Source organism: Hemibagrus wyckioides, linkage group LG08, assembly GCF_019097595.1.
Source record: "Hemibagrus wyckioides isolate EC202008001 linkage group LG08, SWU_Hwy_1.0, whole genome shotgun sequence".
In the NCBI taxonomy this organism is placed as follows: domain Eukaryota; kingdom Metazoa; phylum Chordata; class Actinopteri; order Siluriformes; family Bagridae; genus Hemibagrus; species Hemibagrus wyckioides.
Genome location: NC_080717.1, coordinates 29,006,308 through 29,025,076, shown reverse-complemented (window position 1 = coordinate 29,025,076; position 18,769 = coordinate 29,006,308). Strand labels below are relative to the sequence as shown.

General features: G+C 41.0%; 1 protein-coding gene across 1 annotated transcript in view; it reads left to right on the top strand.

Moving 5' to 3' along the window:
- Positions 1-18,769, top strand: part of znrf1 (zinc and ring finger 1) — a 45,967-nt gene that overhangs the window by 17,722 nt on the left and 9,476 nt on the right. Inside the window, exon 2 of the mRNA XM_058396844.1 lies at positions 18,424-18,519. Coding sequence (XP_058252827.1) covers positions 18,424-18,519 — 96 coding nt within the window. The remainder of the gene's footprint in view (positions 1-18,423; positions 18,520-18,769) is intronic.

Below are 18,769 nucleotides of genomic sequence, written 5' to 3'. Positions count from 1 at the left end.
TTCCTATTAGTCAAGCTTTTTTATTGGTCTTGGGTTTATGATGTATAAACCTGAAATGCCTCAAAGCCTGCTGCTCCATCACCAAACATCTCCATTGTTGACAATACAATAAAAAGGTAAACCAATTAGTTTCATCTTGAATCATTTCTTTGGGCTATCGATCCCTCTCAAGCAGCAGCAACAACACAGCTGTAAAGAAGCCACTGTGGTTTTTTTACGCACTCGCACTCGGTCACTATCGATCACATCTCATGGGTGTCTGTGTATCCTCTTGTGTGCGATTGGCCATTTGGTTTGTTTATGGAGCGCAGATTCTCTGTGACCTCTCCGGGGAGAGAGCCGGATCAATGTGCTGGTCTCTCGCTTTACATCACGTGTGTGTAAGCTGCGTCTTTGTGTCCATTCATATGCCTGCAAAAGGTCATTTAGAAAAAAGAGATTGAATTGTCGTGTGATTCCGTGATATCACACACTGTAGTTATTGTGGCTGCTTCACACACCAGAGAGAGTTTTTAGGAAATGCTCCTAAGATATCTCCTAAGATGGTTCGTTCTATTGAAAGGACTGCTGCGTTCTCCTTATCGGAGAAAAGTTTGGGCAAAAAAAAAAAGTTTTTAAATTATCCTGCTGGAAAATGGTTGCATGAGTTTGTACACTGGACTGTTTTATGAAAATAAAAAAAACACAAAAAAACATGGCAGCTAGAAGTCTGCCTCCAGCTTATTTATTTATTTATTTATTTATCTGTCTATTTATTTATTTATTTATTTGTCTATTTATTTATTTATCTATCTATCGATCTATCTATCTATTATTTATTATCCATTATTTATTAATTAATTTATTTAAAATGGATGCCTTCCTGGTACCGTGGGAGAGGTAATTTGATGTCATTTCCATTTTAGGTGCAAAGTAGTAAGGGAAAAAAACCAAGGACATCTTCTGCATGTAAAACTCATAAAAGTCCACATTAAACACACATTTCCAGTTTCAGGCCTGAGTGCCGATTGGTTCTGTTCTGCTCTAGTAAACTTTAAACACTCAGCATCCTCTTAGACTAACATTGCAGCACAGCAGCAACAGAGGACAATAGTGTGTGGCTTAGCAACAAGCTAACAGGCTAACTGTAAACAGTCAGTGTTACAGATTTAACCAGGTATCAGTACTGTGTGTTAATTGATCTGAATCCAGGTCTGTGTGTTAATTGATCTGAATCCAGGTCTGTGTGTTAATTGATCTGAATCCAGGTCTGTGTTAATTGATCTGAATCCAGGTCTGTGTGTGTTAATTGATCTGAATCCAGGTCTGTGTTAATTGATCTGAATCCAGGTCTGTGTTAATTGATCTGAATCCAGGTCTGTGTGTGTTAATTGATCTGAATCCAGGTCTGTGTGTTAATTGATCTGAATCCAGGTCTGTGTGTTAATTGATCTGAATCCAGGTCTGTGTGTTAATTGATCTGAATCCAGGTCTGTGTGTGTTAATTGATCTGAATCCAGGTCTGTGTGTTAATTGATCTGAATCCAGGTCTGTGTTAATTGATCTGAATCCAGGTCTGTGTGTTAATTGATCTGAATCCAGGTCTGTGTTAATTGATCTGAATCCAGGTCTGTGTGTGTTAATTGATCTGAATCCAGGTCTGTGTGTGTTAATTGATCTGAATCCAGGTCTGTGTGTTAATTGATCTGAATCCAGGTCTGTGTGTGTTAATTGATCTGAATCCAGGTCTGTGTTAATTGATCTGAATCCAGGTCTGTGTTAATTGATCTGAATCCAGGTCTGTGTTAATTGATCTGAATCCAGTACTGTGTTAATTGATCTGAATCCAGGTCTGTGTTAATTGATCTGAATCCAGGTCTGTGTTAATTGATCTGAATCCAGTACTGTGTTAATTGATCTGAATCCAGGTCTGTGTTAATTGATCTGAATCCAGGTCTGTGTGTGTTAATTGATCTGAATCCAGGTCTGTGTGTTAATTGATCTGAATCCAGGTCTGTGTGTTAATTGATCTGAATCCAGGTCTGTGTGTTAATTGATCTGAATCCAGGTCTGTGTGTGTTAATTGATCTGAATCCAGGTCTGTGTGTTAATTGATCTGAATCCAGGTCTGTGTTAATTGATCTGAATCCAGGTCTGTGTTAATTGATCTGAATCCAGGTCTGTGTTAATTGATCTGAATCCAGGTCTGTGTTAATTGATCTGAATCCAGGTCTGTGTGTTAATTGATCTGAATCCAGGTCTGTGTTAATTGATCTGAATCCAGGTCTGTGTTAATTGATCTGAATCCAGTACTGTGTTAATTGATCTGAATCCAGGTCTGTGTTAATTGATCTGAATCCAGGTCTGTGTGTGTTAATTGATCTGAATCCAGGTCTGTGTGTTAATTGATCTGAATCCAGGTCTGTGTGTGTTAATTGATCTGAATCCAGGTCTGTGTGTGTTAACTGATCTGAATCCAGGTCTGTGTTAATTGATCTGAATCCAGGTCTGTGTTAATTGATCTGAATCCAGTACTGTGTTAATTGATCTGAATCCAGGTCTGTGTGTTAATTGATCTGAATCCAGGTCTGTGTTAATTGATCTGAATCCAGTACTGTGTTAATTGATCTGAATCCAGTACTGTGTTAATTGATCTGAATCCAGGTCTGTGTGTTAATTGATCTGAATCCAGTACTGTGTTAATTGATCTGAATCCAGGTCTGTGTGTTAATTGATCTGAATCCAGGTCTGTGTGTTAATTGATCTGAATCCAGTACTGTGTTAATTGATCTGAATCCAGGTCTGTGTGTTAATTGATCTGAATCCAGGTCTGTGTGTTAATTGATCTGAATCCAGGTCTGTGTGTTAATTGATCTGAATCCAGGTCTGTGTGTTAATTGATCTGAATCCAGGTCTGTGTGTTAATTGATCTGAATCCAGGTCTGTGTGTTAATTGATCTGAATCCAGGTCTGTGTGTTAATTGATCTGAATCCAGTACTGTGTGTTAATTGATCTGAATCCAGTACTGCTCATTTATAAACTCATTTAAAAGCGGACAGAGAGAACATGTTGATTTGATGTCACTCCGAGAAGGAACTTGAAGTTGAGAAGAAGTTGAAATTTCAAGTTGTGGAGGTGTGTTTAGTGTTTTTTTACTAGTTGTAAATGGAAAAATACACATTGCATGATATTTAGGTGGTTTTAAGCCGGGCACGTTTACTGTATTCCGAATCCGAGTGGGATTGTTCCTGGTGTCCTCCTGCAGCGTTGCTCATCTGATTGGTTCATCTTACACCTTCACGAACATGTCTCACCTCTTCTGTGTCACACAAAGTTCCCCTGCCACATGTGGTACATGAGTGTTGTGGAAACTAATGATATCATTTATTTCCTGATGTGGAAAGGAATGATGTCATACTTTATGACCGAGTACGTTCTCATTCACAGTTCCAGTGAAATCTCCGCACCTCCACACCGTCTCAGGTTCAGTACCACGCTGGTCCATGTGAAAGTTTTACCAGTTGTTCATGTGAACTGTGTGTGTTTCAGATGAACCCGCCCGTGTGAAAACCTCCTTAATATATAGTGCACCACCATGAGTTTTGTTAAATGAAACTGCATTTCAGATCACATTTCATCATGTTCTTGTCATCATGTATCATGTATTACAGATGGCACAGAGACGTTACCACTTTTTCTGTTCAGCGATGCTGAAATCTTGAGTACTGATATTAGATATCATAGAGTACTAGCTAATACTGAAACACCCAATATTGTTTTTCTCTGCGTTTTTCCTCCAGCTGAGGCACTTTGCAGTTAAACACTGTCCTTCACTGCTTTTCAGAATGGGACGACACCCTCCTAAATAAAAGGATGATTATCATGATACATGCTATAACTGATTATCAGCACATGCCCAGAGCCAGCTAAAGATCTTTATACACTATATTGCCAAAAGTATTGGGACATCTGTCTTTACCTGCACATGAATGTTATATGGAGTTGTCCCGCCCTTTGCAGCTATAACAGCTTCAACTCTTCTGGGAAGGCTTTCCACAAGGTTTAGGAGTGTGTTTATGGGAATTTCTGACCATTCCTCTTGAAGCACATTTGTGAGGTCAGGCACTGATGTTGGACGAGAAGGTCTGGCTCACAGTCTCCACTCTAATTCATCCCAAAGGTGTTCTATGGGGTTGAGGTCAGGACTCTGTGCAGGCCAGTCAAGTTCCTCCACACCAAACTCACTCATCCATGTCTTTATGGACCTTGCTTTGGTCACTGGTGTGCAGTCATGTTGGAACAGGAAGGGGTCATCCCCAAACTGTTCCCACAAAGAGCATGAAATTGTCCAAAATGTCTTGGTATGAAGCTGAAGCATTAAGAGTTCCTTTCACTGGAACTAAGGGGCCGAGTCCAACCCCTGAACTCAATGATTTGGAGGAGTGTCCCAAAACTTTTGAGAATATAGGCAACAAATCAGTCTCCTGTGTCGGTCTTTGTTTTTGCTATCATCGACCGTTTAGGGCCGTGATGTAAATTCAGTCAGGCAGGTGAGTGCAATCAGCAGGGCTGTTTCAGGAAATTGTTTAAAAGTGAACGTCAGATAGGGGTAGCATCTCAGCTGAAGTGAAATTGAACTGAATGGAATGAAATTGACCCGAGCCTTGGAGACCAGACTAAAGGTCAACATGCGGGAGGCGACTCAAAGTGACGTGAGGGGAAAAAAGTTCTGTGTGACAGCAGCAGGTTGTAGAGTGTGTGTGTGTGTGTGTGTGTGTGTGTGTGTGCGCGCATGCGGGAGAGGTGGGGCTGATGAATAGGAGAAATCATGATACCACTAATGTGAATTTTTCAATTAAAGTCTAAATAAAGTCAAGAGAGGATCATCTCTGCAGTACTTTTTTTTTTTTGCTGTTTTTTGCGAAAACAAGTTATGAAGCTTGTCATGTTCCAGAAACTGGAAAACCTTCTCTGTCATCAAGTCATATCGGTTTACATTCCTAGTAGTCCTGAAGACGTTCGGTGTCTAGAAAAACTGCTGACTTTAACAAAGCTCTGACACTGGAGATTCCTTCCTTAAATTAAAAATAAAATCATTCAAAACAAATAGTCTTTATTCAGCCTTAATGCAGGGGTGCAATTAAAAATAGCTCTTAATAATACCTCAACCTGTTATTAAAACTTTTCCCCCCTCATTTTTTAGTTATATTCAGTTCTATTCAATTTAATTATTTCAATTATCACAAATGAATTTTACAGGAATATAAAAATTCAGAATATAAATTAAGTTTAAATTTATATTTAGCTTTAATGATTGAACCAGATGCAACAGTGGAAAAACAGAAGCAAAAGATAACTCCTCCTCATCTGAGTGACCCCAGAGAGTGTGATTATAAATTTAAGTTAAGTTAAAAGTTAAGAAGTCTTTATTAATCACATACACATTACTGCACAGTGAAATTCTTTCTTCACATATCCCATCCATGAGGGTTGGGGTCAGAGCACAGGGTCAGCCATGATACAGCGCCCCTGGAGCAGGGTGGGTTGGGGTGCCTTGCTAAAGGGCAGCTTGGCAGTGCTGGGACTCGAACCCTGATCTTCCGGTCAACGACCCAGAGCCTTAACCACTTTTCATTGTGCTATATAGTTGAGTACAGTCATGTAACCAGGAGCTCTCCAGCAACCTATTAGCATTATTATACAGTATATTAGCATTGCCAGGCTCTGATCTCTCCAGGACTTGGTGTTTGACTCGGTAGCTGATAGAAACACGCTTGCATTTTGATTCTCACAGCTTGACTTGGCTTAAATCTATAAAGCATTTGGATGAAAAATAGAGATACGATGCTGTATCTGAGGACACACTGGCCCAAATCCCATGTATCTGTTTCTTCATTTATTAGCCAGTGAGACTTTGTACCTCTGTGTAATTGATAGCGATGTTGCTTTGATCTGTGCGTTTTTGGTGAAACTTCAATCTCACAGATTGTGAAAGGAGTATTTCTCTGTACCTCTCCGAGGCGTGCAGGATTATTACCAAAAAGTTATTGCCAAAAAAAACAGATGTACAAGCTACACACTTTATTTTTCTGTAGTGCTGGACAACACGGAAGAAAAGAAAAGATAAAAGAAAAAATCATATTTCACACCTAGACTACTTTGTTGTACTCTGTGTTGTTCTCTCTTGTAGCTTGACCTCTTGCTTGAGGTGAAGTGATTATTTTTGTAATAATGTTGTCTGTGATTTCAATGTTAGACACTGAATCAAAGTTTACCTAGTTTTCTTCAGATAGAACAGCTAGCTAAATTTTTTGTCTTCTTTTATTTCGTCAATTTATCAGTCATCATGCTTTTACTCAGTGTTTTGGGGTCAGACTCGAATTCTGCTTAGTCATCGTTCATTACTGCGTCCGTGTTCGGCCCGGTGTCCCACTGATCTACAGCTGTTCCTCAACGACACCTAAAGTGAGTCACACAGATTAAGGTCACACACACACACACACACACACACACACACACACACACACACTTTCCCAAAGCCGTCTAAACTCTGTGTCTCCAGTGTGACCTGCATTGAGCTTATTAAGGTCCAGAGTTTCCCACCATAAGCTCCACTTCAAATGAGCAACACCCAAAGACTTGTATTATCTTCTTCCAGATGGACTTGACCATGTCCATTAACATGTGCGTTACATCTGAAACTAAATCCCAGAGCTATAGAGTTGGCTTCGGCTACTTTCTGTGTAGAAAAACATCATGGATGACTTGTTGACTGTTACTTACAAAGCAGATAGTGAATTAGAATGAAACATTATGGCCATTCCAACCATTTAGTTGCTATCTGGACATTATGGTTTGCTGTACATAACAATAATTCCGGTTTGTCTTCTTGGTAACATTTTGAAAGCCGCATTATTTTGCCACGTTAAGGCTCAGTAAACAATGCCATGGCCCTCAGCATTGTGAGAAACCTCCACATCATTGGCCTGCATCACCAGCACCAGTAAATAATTGATAATGATAATCTTATATGTTTGATGAGTGTGGTTGCCAGTGCCACAAATTTTAAGCATTGGTGTCCTAGAAATTTGATTGGTGTATAAGAAGCAACGCTGGAGTACATCCCTCTGTTTTTCAGACCATCACACATCCTTGCTAGTGATGGAGCTTCCAGTGAGGAAACCTTTATCAGCTTTAGATTCCGTGTCATTATAGTGTTAGTATATTGTACTTGTTTTAGTCTTTTGTCTATTAGCGAATGAAAGATGCTCAATAAACTTGCGACATGCCTGACGACTAGCTGGCTTCAAGGCTTTCCAATCAATTTGTTAGATTTTTTTATCTTGCTAGCTTGAGCAAGGACACCCCAGTTTTCAGCAGCGTAGGCTATGGTGCTAGCGTGTTAGCCATAATGCTTGGAATGTGAATTGTATATGTATATTTCATTGCATTGCATCTTTTATTTTCAAGAGGAAATTGAACTGCTAATTGGAATTGAACTGCTAATAGAATTAGTCTGAAAGATTATTTTATAAAATGATAAATGAATATGTTGGTACAGTTGCCTGATGATGCTGTAGAATTATGTGTAGGTTTTTTTTTTTTTATGGTGTGTATGACGTTCACTACAGTAAACAGTGCTTGGCCCCCTTCATTGCTCTCTGCAGTTATATTTCGCTGTTTCTGTCTCTTAACTTCTCAGACATTTTCCTGAACTTTTTGTCCTGTAATCCAGCGAACATTTGACCGCACAGAGATCGATACACCGAGCTTACGCTCCGCAAGCCCACAATGCACCTGCCCATCGTTTTTGTGTGAACAAGAATTGTCTTTCAGAGAGCCTAAGTGGCTACACGCTGTACTGTGTACGTAATTAAATATTAATACTGGTATTTTCAGGGTGAATATGATCCAACACTCATCTCCTGCTGACTGTGTCCGGTCTGTAGGGATCACCAACGTGTGCATGGCTAGCGTAAGAGGGTCATTCGAGGTCATTTGCTAATGAGTTTATGTCTAATTAGCTGATTAGCGTGTGCGTGTTGCGTTAAGGCCTTCCTACTGTTGCTCAGTGTTTTGCGTCACACGCTTCAGAATCATCAGATTGTCTTCACTGATAAGGGCAGAAAGAATACTCCATTTGAACATGTCCAAAATAAGAAAGCTTATAAGACAAACATCCTTCAATTTGTCGTCTAATTGGAACAGACTTGTTATATAAAGAGTACAAACGCTGCCCGAGTTTTCCACTTAGCTGTCCTCCTTGAGAATAGATATTTTATTTTCTAACTCACAAATTAAGTGGCTTTCTTTCTCTCTCTCTTTCTCTCTCTCTCTTTCTCTCTCTCTCTCCCTTGTTGTTTTACCATCTTTAAGACAGAAAAAAAAACTAATATGCCAGCCTTACCTGATTTCTGACAGAACTTTACTTTGCTGAATACTGCTAATGCTACTTATCTGTAGCTAAACCTGACAGGATTTTTGTTCATTCTTTTCTGAAATGTTCTTATTAATAAACGCTCATGATTTTTTTTCTGCCAGCACTCATGCTAGTTAGGAGATCTGAGCTAACTGGACAGGATTTCCCACAGATTTTCAGTAAAATTTGCATTAGCTGGCTAAGCTAAGCTAGCTTATTCAAGTGTGTGGATGTACGAGTGCTGTGTTGTATAGACACAAAAATAAAGAAATATTCATATTATTATTAACAACAGCCTGTTTAGCGACAAAAGTGCACTTTTCCATTTTTAGTGTTTATCATTTTTGTTTACAATCTTCACTGCTAACAATGCTTCAATGCTAGCCAGCTAGCTGTTCTGACAGGATTTCTGAGAGGATCTTTTGTCATATTTGCATTTTTAACTACTCTTAACCTGACGCTAACTAACCTTACAGCTCTGAGTGTGATCATTGAAGTACTTTTGAGGAAGGAATTAGCAGATTGGTGAGTAGTGTAGACTTTCAGACAGATCCTCGTCTTTCTCTTCTTCTGGTGTTAATCTCTTCTAAAATGCTAATCATTTTCTGTGTCCTATTATTCATTGTGTCACAGCCGTCTTCTCTGACTGACCTCTCTACTCTCTAGTAGTCAGTATATTCATTTGTTTTTCTCTTAATTCACCGTTATACCCCATATTTTTGAGGCGATTATGGATTTGCTCGATTTTGTGTTGTGTTGTGGTTTAGTAAACATCTAACATTAGTCAGCTATCTGTTTTTGTTTTTGTTTTTTTCCTTTGCACCTGTAATGCCACAAGCAGCACTCAGAAAATAGAGAGTTGTGATCTTAAAAGTGGCGTCAGTTTGATTCCACCATCTCGCAACTAGACAAGAAGGCGTCTGTTTGTTTGTTTGAGACTTGTCATGTGTTTTAAGGCTGTGGCTCGAAAGGGAATGCAAAATAGCTTTAATTAACTCTTTAATTGTCTATAGACCCTTTGTTTGTCAACGTCACTATTACGTCACAGCGCTAGCTGGAGGCAAAACAAAGGGAAAACTGGAGGCGGCTAATACAAACCAGCAGAGTCGGCTACACGAGGAACACAAATATCCTCTTGTTGTGTTGTTGTGTGACAGAATCGATGGGGTACAGGCTCCATTTTGAAGTTTTATCACATGCCTGCTGCCACTGCCGGACAGTGGTCAAACTCAATAACACGAGCGGACTGGACAGAAACGATTGCTGGCGTTTTCAGCGCACACTTCATATCAGATAAAGTTAAAGAGATTATTGTTTTTTTGTTGGTGTGGTTTATGGTGTGGTTACGTGTCTAAATATGTCCACCTCATCAGAAACTGGGGAACAAGTTCAATGATTTCTCATGTAACGCTAACTTTTTAGCGTGTAAGTTAGCTTACTGGTAGCTAAAGACTGGAGCCTAAACAAAGAAAACTGTCTACAGCTATTACAGGTGTAGATGTCAGGTCACTCAACCTGAGGTCATCCGGTCACATTGTCCATCCATCGAGTGAGCATGTACGGGTCGGCCAATCTGCTTCCGTCTTTTAAGTTCATTTTTACAAATAACATTCTCGATGCTGGACAGTGAGTGACCTAACATAGTCAGATATATTGGGATTTTGACCAGCCAACATTTAAAAACTATCTAACAAACCTTGATCACTACTTGTGACTTCTTGTAAAGCGGTCAGGGAAATCTTTCTGCCTCCACCCAAGCTCCGCCCACAAACAACATCACAGTGTTTACTAACAGGAAAAGGGTGTATAGATTCCACCAAAATCACTGACTTTAATAATTAGAAGCAGACCAAAGACCAACCTGTTATTTTTTTCCAAGCTCATGTGACTGATATTTGCAAGGTTAAAGTTACATGAACTTGATTATTAAGCGTGAATTTAACCTTTACCTGGAAGTGAAATTGTGTTTCATCTTCCTGTCCCCTTTACCCTTCAAGTGAATTGGGTTGATGTAACCTTTAACACTTATGAATATTTCTTTCCCTTCAGGAAATTCATCCTTTAAATGCTTGTCTTTACTCATATCGCTCGCTGTTTTGTTTGTTTTTTCTCGTGCGATCTTCATCATGATTGTATTTCTCGTCTTCATGTTCCAGTGACACTGAATACACTGCAAACACTTCCTATCCTTCTTTCCTTGTGTATTAGTTTCTCCTATTTCTCTTTTTCTTTCTCTCTCTGTCTCTCTCTCCCTCCCTTCTTCTCTCCCCCCCCCCTCTGTTTCATGAATTAGCTGTCTTTTGTTAATGTGTCCCCTCATGTATTTCTCTCCTAGCGCTAATACACGTCTCTTGTTGCGTCCTTAAGGAGCCGCTGAAAATAGCAGCCGGGGTAAGTGGGTCACTCGTTGGGGAGGAGCAGGACACAGGAGTGTGTTCGTCTCCGAAGCAGGCTGGAGGTTTGAGGGGTGAAGAAGGGCAGCGTTGAGATCTTAACACTGTATAAACCTCTAACGTGTGTATTTATTAATCTACCTTCTCAAAGGCCCTGTCTCCTTCTGGTGCTTTTAGAGACTGTAATATAATAATAATATTGATCGAGCCTCATTCTCTCACCTACAGACAAAACGACATAATGAATATAAAGTGTCCCGTGTGTGGCCCCGAGACATGCAGGATAAATGAGAAATTGAGCACAAAATGTTTCCTCTTTGATAAAATTGGGTGTCATTTGGTCTGAGGCCAGTCTGGGTCACTGCCTCTCTGAAACACATGTGTATTAAAAAAATCTAATAATGTTAATTAAGCTTAAAAGTTTTTTAATAAGAACAATTTGGGTACACCAGTGAGTAATTTATATTTTATTTATCCATTCATTCACCTATCCATCCATCTATCCATCCATCCTTTTATCCATCCATTCATCTATCCATCCATTCATTCATTTATATATCCATTCGTCCAGCCATCTATTTCATCCATCCATCTATGCATTCATTTTTCTATCCATCCATTCATCCATCCATCCATCCATCCATTTATCCATCCATCCTTTTAGCCATGCTCTACACTGCTTATACTGGGTTGAGGACAGGGTTCCAGTCTATCACAGGTCACACACACTCTAGACAATTTAGAGATACCAATTCATGTATTTGAACTTGAGAAGGAAAACCCGTACCCTGATGACTCCCCTGAGGCACGGAGAGAACATGCAGACTGCACACACACATACACATACACACACACACACACACACACATACACACACACGGCAGTAGTGAGAAATGAAACCCCCAGACCTGGAGTCATGAGGCAGACATGCTAAGCACCAAGCCACCATGACTCATAAACACTTACACCCCTTAGTCATGTTGAGTATATTACTGTAGAGTGGGAGATGTTTCTCAGCAGTGTCTTATCATATGGTTTAGCTCTCAACAAGTTCCTTGTAAATGTAGGAGGAGGTAAACAAAATGTCTGCCATGGTAACAATACTGTGTTCAGATATACAGGGGTTGGACAATGAAACTGAAACGCTTGGTTTTAGACCACAATAATTCATTAGTATGGTGTAGGGCCTCCTTTTGCGGCCAATACAGCATCAGTTTGTCTTGGGAATGACAGATACAAGTCCTGCACAGTGGCCAGAGGGATTTTGAGCCATTCTTCTTGCAGAATAATTAATAATTGGCCAGGTCACTACGTGATGCTGGTGGAGGAAAACGTTTCCTGACTCGCTCCTCCAAAACACCCCAAAGTGGCTCAATAATATTTAGATCTGGTGACTGTGCAGGCCATGGGAGATGGATACAATGTTTGAACCATTGGGTGCACATGGTCCTCCAGAATGGTTCGGTAGTCCTTGGCAGTGACGCGCCCATCTAGCACAAGTATTGGGCCTAGGGAATGCCATGTTATTTCAGCCCAAACCATCACTGATCCACCCCCATGCTTCACTCTGGGCATGTAACAGTCTGGGTGGTACGCTTCTTTGGGGCTTCTCCACACTGTAACTCTCCCAGATGTGGGAAAGACAGCGAAGGTGGACTCATCAGAGAACAATACATGTTTCACATTGTCCACAGCCCAAGATTTTCGCTGCTGGCACCATTGAAACCGAGGTTTGGCATTGGCACGAGTGACCAAAGGTTTGGCTATAGCAGCCCGGCCATGTACATTGACCCTGTGGAGCTCCCGCCGGACAGTTTTGGTGGAAACAGGAGAGTTGAGGTGCACATTTAATTCTGCAGTGAGTTGGGCAGCTGTGGTTTTATGTTTTTTGGATACAATCCGGGTTAGCACCCGGACATCCCTTTCAGACAGCTTCCTCTTGCGTCCACAGTTACTCCTGTTGGATGTGGTTCGTCCTTCTTGGTGGTATGCTGACATTACCCTGGATACCGTGGCTCTTGATACATCACAAAGACTTGCTGTCTTAGTCACAGATGCGCCAGCGAGACGTGCACCAACAATTTGTCCTCTTTTGAACTCTGATACGTCTCCCATAATGTTGTGTACATTGCAATATTTTAAGCAAAACTGTGCTATTACTCTGCTAATTAAACCTTCACACTCTGCTCTTACTGGTGGAATGTGCAATCAATGAAGATTGGCCACCAGGCTGGTCAAATTTAGCCATGAAACCTCCAACACTAAATTGGCCAGTGTTTCAGTTTCATTGTCCAACCCCTGTATGTTTGGATAGATAGATAGACAGATAGACAGACAGATGGGTGGATGGGTGGATAGATAGATAGATAGATAGATAGATAGATAGATAGATAGATAGATAGATAGATAGATAGATAGATAGATAGATAGATAGATAGGCGGAAGGACGGACGGACGGACGGAAAAAAATTGGTCTAAATTTAATTTCTTAATGAAGTATACTGTTCACTAATCTTAGCTTGAGTAAATAAAAGGGAATCTTTAGAACACACACACACACACACACACACACACACACTTTTCTTAAAGAGGACAAGCCAGAAGGTCTCCTCAAGGTCAGACCTGATATGTAATCCTGTCATTATGAGGTTGTTTGTTCAATATAAAAGCCAAAAGCCACCACACACACACACACACACAGTTATTGTACTCCAAATCCATTGTTCACATTCTCATATGGTGTTTAGGCTGAAACCAATGAGATTAAAGCATCTCCTCAGAACTGCTTAGTCATGCTGAGTGAAGTGTGTGTGTGTGTGTGTGTGTGTGTAAGCGAAAGGGGGAGAATAACACTGTCATTTCACTGACGTCTCATTAAATGAACAGAGTTGTGGGATTGCCTGCTGTAAGGAGGACATGTGGGTTGCTTCAAATTTGTTTAAAAAAATAATGAGCCCTAAAAGACTGCTGTCATTATACTAGGACAGACAACAATGTCCAGACAAAATATACTGCATACTTTCACATGGAGGAGTAAATTAGAGCGTGTCTGATAATATCACGTTAGATAGAGAGGTACACTATATAGCCAGAAGTTTTGGGACACCCCTCCAAATCACTGAGTTAGGTGTTGTTTTTCAGGGGTTGGACTCGGCCCCTTAGTTCCAGTGAAAGGAGCTCTTAATGCTTCAGCTTCATACCAAGACATTTTGGACAATTTCATGCTCTTTGTGGGAACAGTTTGGGGATGACCCCTTCCTGTTCCAACATGACTGCACACCAGTGACCAAAGCAAGGTCCATAATGACATGGATGAGTGAGTTTGGTGTGGAGGAACTTGACTGGCCTGTCCTGACCTTTGGGATGAATTAGAGTGGAGACTGTGAGCCAGACCTTCTTGTCCAACATCAGTGCCTGACCTCACAAATGTGCTTCTAGAGGAACAGTCAAAAATTCATTAAATTCATGTGCATGTAAAGGCAGACGTCCCAAAACTTTTGCCAGTGTAGTGTTTGTTGTGGATCATCACTGTGGGGATTTTTTGGTGCTTTGTAAATTCACATTTTAGTGTGAGGGTTGAACCTTCCTTTTCCTTTTCCTTTTTCCTGTCACACTTCTTCCATCTCTCCCTCCTTTCTCGTCCTCTCTCACTCTCCCGCTTGAAATATTCCCAGAAGTGTAGTTTACCTCAGGAGCCTCCTCGAGAATGGAACAGAAAATTGAAATGTCTGTGATAACGGTGTCGTACATCATTTTTATGGTAATCGTATTCATATGTGGTGCAATTGAGTGACTGTCCTAATAGCAGTGTTGTTTACTGAGACGTGTGTGTGTGTGTGTGTCAGAGGGTCAGTGTGTCCCATAACAGGTCAGTGGGCAATGTGAGTGCCACTAGGCATGTCTGGATGTATGTCTGTGGGTGACATAGCCTTTGTGTGTGTGTGTGTGTGTGTGTGTGTGTGTGTGTGGGCGGTACGCAGCACTGCAGGCTGGCACAGTTTAGATTACATGTGTGAATGACTCTGTAACACATTTTCCCCTCCATCTCTGTTGCTGATGCCATACTAGTGTTGATTGTGTGTGTGGATTTTTCCAGGCTTTAATCAGGCCTTAGCAGACTCATGTCACTGGTTGTAGTGTACACTGACCAAACAAAATGTGTGACAAATAAATGAAAGTAAAGTGGGCGGGGCCAACTTTGGGTTCATTTGCAAAATATTTACCTTGACATCACCAGTCAGTCTCAAAAGACCGTTTTTTTTGGTTGGTTTGTTTGTTATATCTCAGTAGTTTTTGAGTCTTGCGAAAGAAAATCATTTTAGTGTTATATTTATTATATATGGAACGCTGCTAGAATTCTGATGCACTTTGTTTTCTTTATTTAAAGTAAATTAAAGCGCAGCCCTGTTGAGTCTCATTGGTCAGCATTTGTTTAATTTCCTGTAAATCCAGTAGATCTTAATCCTGTTGGTTCTATAGGGACTGAGAACTTGCTCATGGGCTTGTTAAAAAAATGGTTCTCTGTTATTCAGCAATAAAAACATTTGTTGATATGGAGAAGCCTTCTGTAAGGACATGTTTCTGCTCTGAAAGTCTTCAGAATGTTTTCGAAAGAGAGAACGTGATGGAATGTTATAAAGCTCTTATTAGAAAATAATCAGCTCTGAGCTCGGAACAAGAACTCCACTTTTTAGCATCAGGCCACATCTCACTACCTTGTTGTTGATTATTTTCCTTTAACAGAAGTTTTTCTTCAGTAGCTTCCTTCATTTTTGAAGAAGACATACATGTTAGTAACAAAAAAAGAACTAAATTTGTTGGTGAAACGTTTTAATCTTCTGCTCCATTAAGCTTATAATATGTTTTTAAGTTGTTTGAGCGCAGGGTCAGAGCGCAGGGTCAGCCATGATACAGCGCCCCTGGAGGGTCTTCTCAGACTCAAGCTGTGTCCCAAATGACCTACTACACACTCTGCACTACTGTCCAGTGTACGAGTTTTAGAAAGAAACACTGAAGTGTCACAGTCGATGGCACACGACGTCAAACACACGTGATGTGACGCCACTAGCTACAAAGCAGAGTAGAACAGAACGGATGTGAACACATCTCACATGAGCAGTTCAACAGACTTATTAAATAATTCTAGTTACATAAATAATAATGCACGCTTTATAAAGCATGAGAATATGACTTCATAGCGTGAGGACACAAGTGTTTTTATGAATACAGTAACAGGAATGAAAACTTTTATATCAGAGGCTGATGTTATTACTGAGTGGATTATAACAATTCTGTCTACGATCTTCTGTTAACATGTGATATAATGCACTTTCTGATGTCACAGTATGAAGTCCTTAAATGTTACCTGTACAAATAAAAGCATTGATCAAAGCATTACAAAGAAAACCTGGTATAATCTGTTAATCAGCCTACAGGACACCCTGTACTGTGTTACAAGGACAGGATGGGGTCATTACCCCGCTTTTGTGCAGCAGGAAAATTTGGGCTGTGGATTTGGTGTAATTCATTTCCAAGACGGATAACTGGCGAGTAAAATGAGCCGTTCTCACCGAGTCGAGATTTTATTCCATGTGAATAAGCAGCGTTCCTCGAGTGCTCCCGGTTCTGTCTGAGCGATGCACCGAGGCTGAATTAAAAAGCTTTTATTTGTGTCAGTAAGCTAAAAGCTTTCCCAGCATGTGGGTTTGGGGACAGACAGGTTCCTGGGGACGGAGCGTGCTGGTACGGAGCTGTTCACGGCGTCTTATTTCCTGCCGGATTTCTGTGTAAGAAAAAGAACACGTTTTTATCAGATGCAGTAAAATGGAATTTGCGGCTGTTCAGCGTTGAACGTCTCGATCATGCCACACTCCACAGTGCTGGTTAATGTGAAGCTCATATCAGAGTAGAGCTTAAAGAATTTGTAGTTTTTCATAAATATTTCTGTTTTTTACTACTAAGGGATTACTACTACTTACTACTGGGGAAATATATTAACAGATTAGTTCCAAAAAAACAAAAACGGTTAGTTTCTATATCTTCAGAGTAAATGTTGATCTCAAACCCATTTCTGCTCTCTGAGATGCTCCAAGCTCTTGTTCATCTAAAATGAGAAGGTGTTGATCTTCAACCAGTAAAATTGTGTGTAAGGTTCTCCAACAGAGGGAAAAACACACGTCTAAAACACATTGAAAGCCAACAGACTCGTTTTATATCAGACTCACAGACACAACATCATTAGTTTATTTATACTGATTGAAAATGTCTGATAAGTGGATTATACCAGCGCACTGGGAAGAAAAGTTAATGTTGAAGACAAACTCACAGAAAACCTGTGATGTGTCGTGTCATGGCTAAAGATCGCCCTGCATGAATATATACGAGCAGAATGAATAGTTTCAGCTCCTGTATAATGTATAACGCTGAACACACAATACGCCCCGCAGCCGTCGCTGCCTTCCTGACCGCTGAGTGACAGAGTGTTGATGGGTTTGATGTTCCAGGTGACTGTGGTGTCGGCGTGTTGCAGGCTCGCTACGCTGCTGGAACAAAACCAGAGCTGACACGTTTCAACACCTGTTGCGCAGTTGACACACTTAATCTACTCCAGTACGTCAGTGCTGCGCCCGTCAGTGAGAAGGGGTACGTTAACCTCCTTCGGCAGATGACGTGTCTTAAGACTTGCCGTTAACTGCAGTTTGCATATGTGATGTCTTAGAATTTCATGAAAATAGCTGCTTTGTCGCAGAGATTTTTTTCCCACAAACCCAGCATCCGTTGCCGTGCGGTTTGGTGCGATTATTGGCTGTCTTACTGACCGAGAGCTCGGCAATGACCCGATGATCACAGGAGCAGCTTGGCTAGAGAAATGAAAGGCAGGTGCAGCAGGTTGTCAGGAGCTGGAAGTTTTGATGAGTCCAAGCAAGGCCAGTTGACTGATCTGTGGGTGGGAGGGATGATATTACTCTCTCCCCTGTCAATCAGTGTGTGGGCATGTGTGAGCGCATGTATTTGGAAGTTAGCACTTGTTCAGCTGTCCCGTGACGCAGCACGAGCAGCAGCTTGAAAAAGACCTGACCGCTGGCTCGGCACTTTCCACAGGAAGCACCTGATCATGATGGAAGCAGGGGGAGGTAGTGGTAGCTGTACCCTTGAGGTTGTGGGAGGGAATTGATCAAATCGACAGCAACAAATGAGGATCTGGAATGGAGGAAGTGGTAGCTCAGTGGTAAAGCTGTTGGACTTCAGCAAGTCCCTTAACCTTTAATTCTCAGTTGTATAAATGTAACTCGCTCTGACTTTCATGCCATAAGTGTAATTGTAAATGCAATGAAATGTCCACCATTTCCCAGATGTAGACTGTGGAGCTGTGGGTTATTGCTTTTAGCCACCGTGTGATCAGTCACTCTTCATTTATAAATGCTTTATAAGCAGCTGTATGGCCACTATAATCTAAAACACACACACACACATTCTCTGGCTGATGTAAATAATTGTGTTACATGTTACTAAAAACTGTTTAAACACAGCAGGACCAGAGAGCTTTTGCTTTCTGATTGGTTGTGCGGTTTGATTGACAGAACGTCCTGACTAACGATTGGCTCTCACACACTCCTGTCTGTGTGTTTTAGGCTTCAAGTGTCCTGTTTGCTCCAAGTCGGTGGCGTCCAATGAAATGGAGGTTCACTTCATCATGTGTCTCAGTAAGCCCCGCCTCTCCTACAACGGTAAGCCCCGCCTCTCTCCCCCAGTGTACACTATCCATTTGCTGCCACTCTGTTCATCCGTCTTTCTATTTTAGCCCTCTGTTAACGATGTGTCTTTTTCCGTCTCTTACGTGACTCATTGATAAGTGCCCGTGTCTGTAAACTCTGGATGACCCCCAGTGCTCGTCCCCACCGTCCCTGTCTCTCCTTTTCTCTCCCTTCACTCGCTTCATTTCCTCTGTGCATGTGCTGAATTAAAAATGCCAGATTG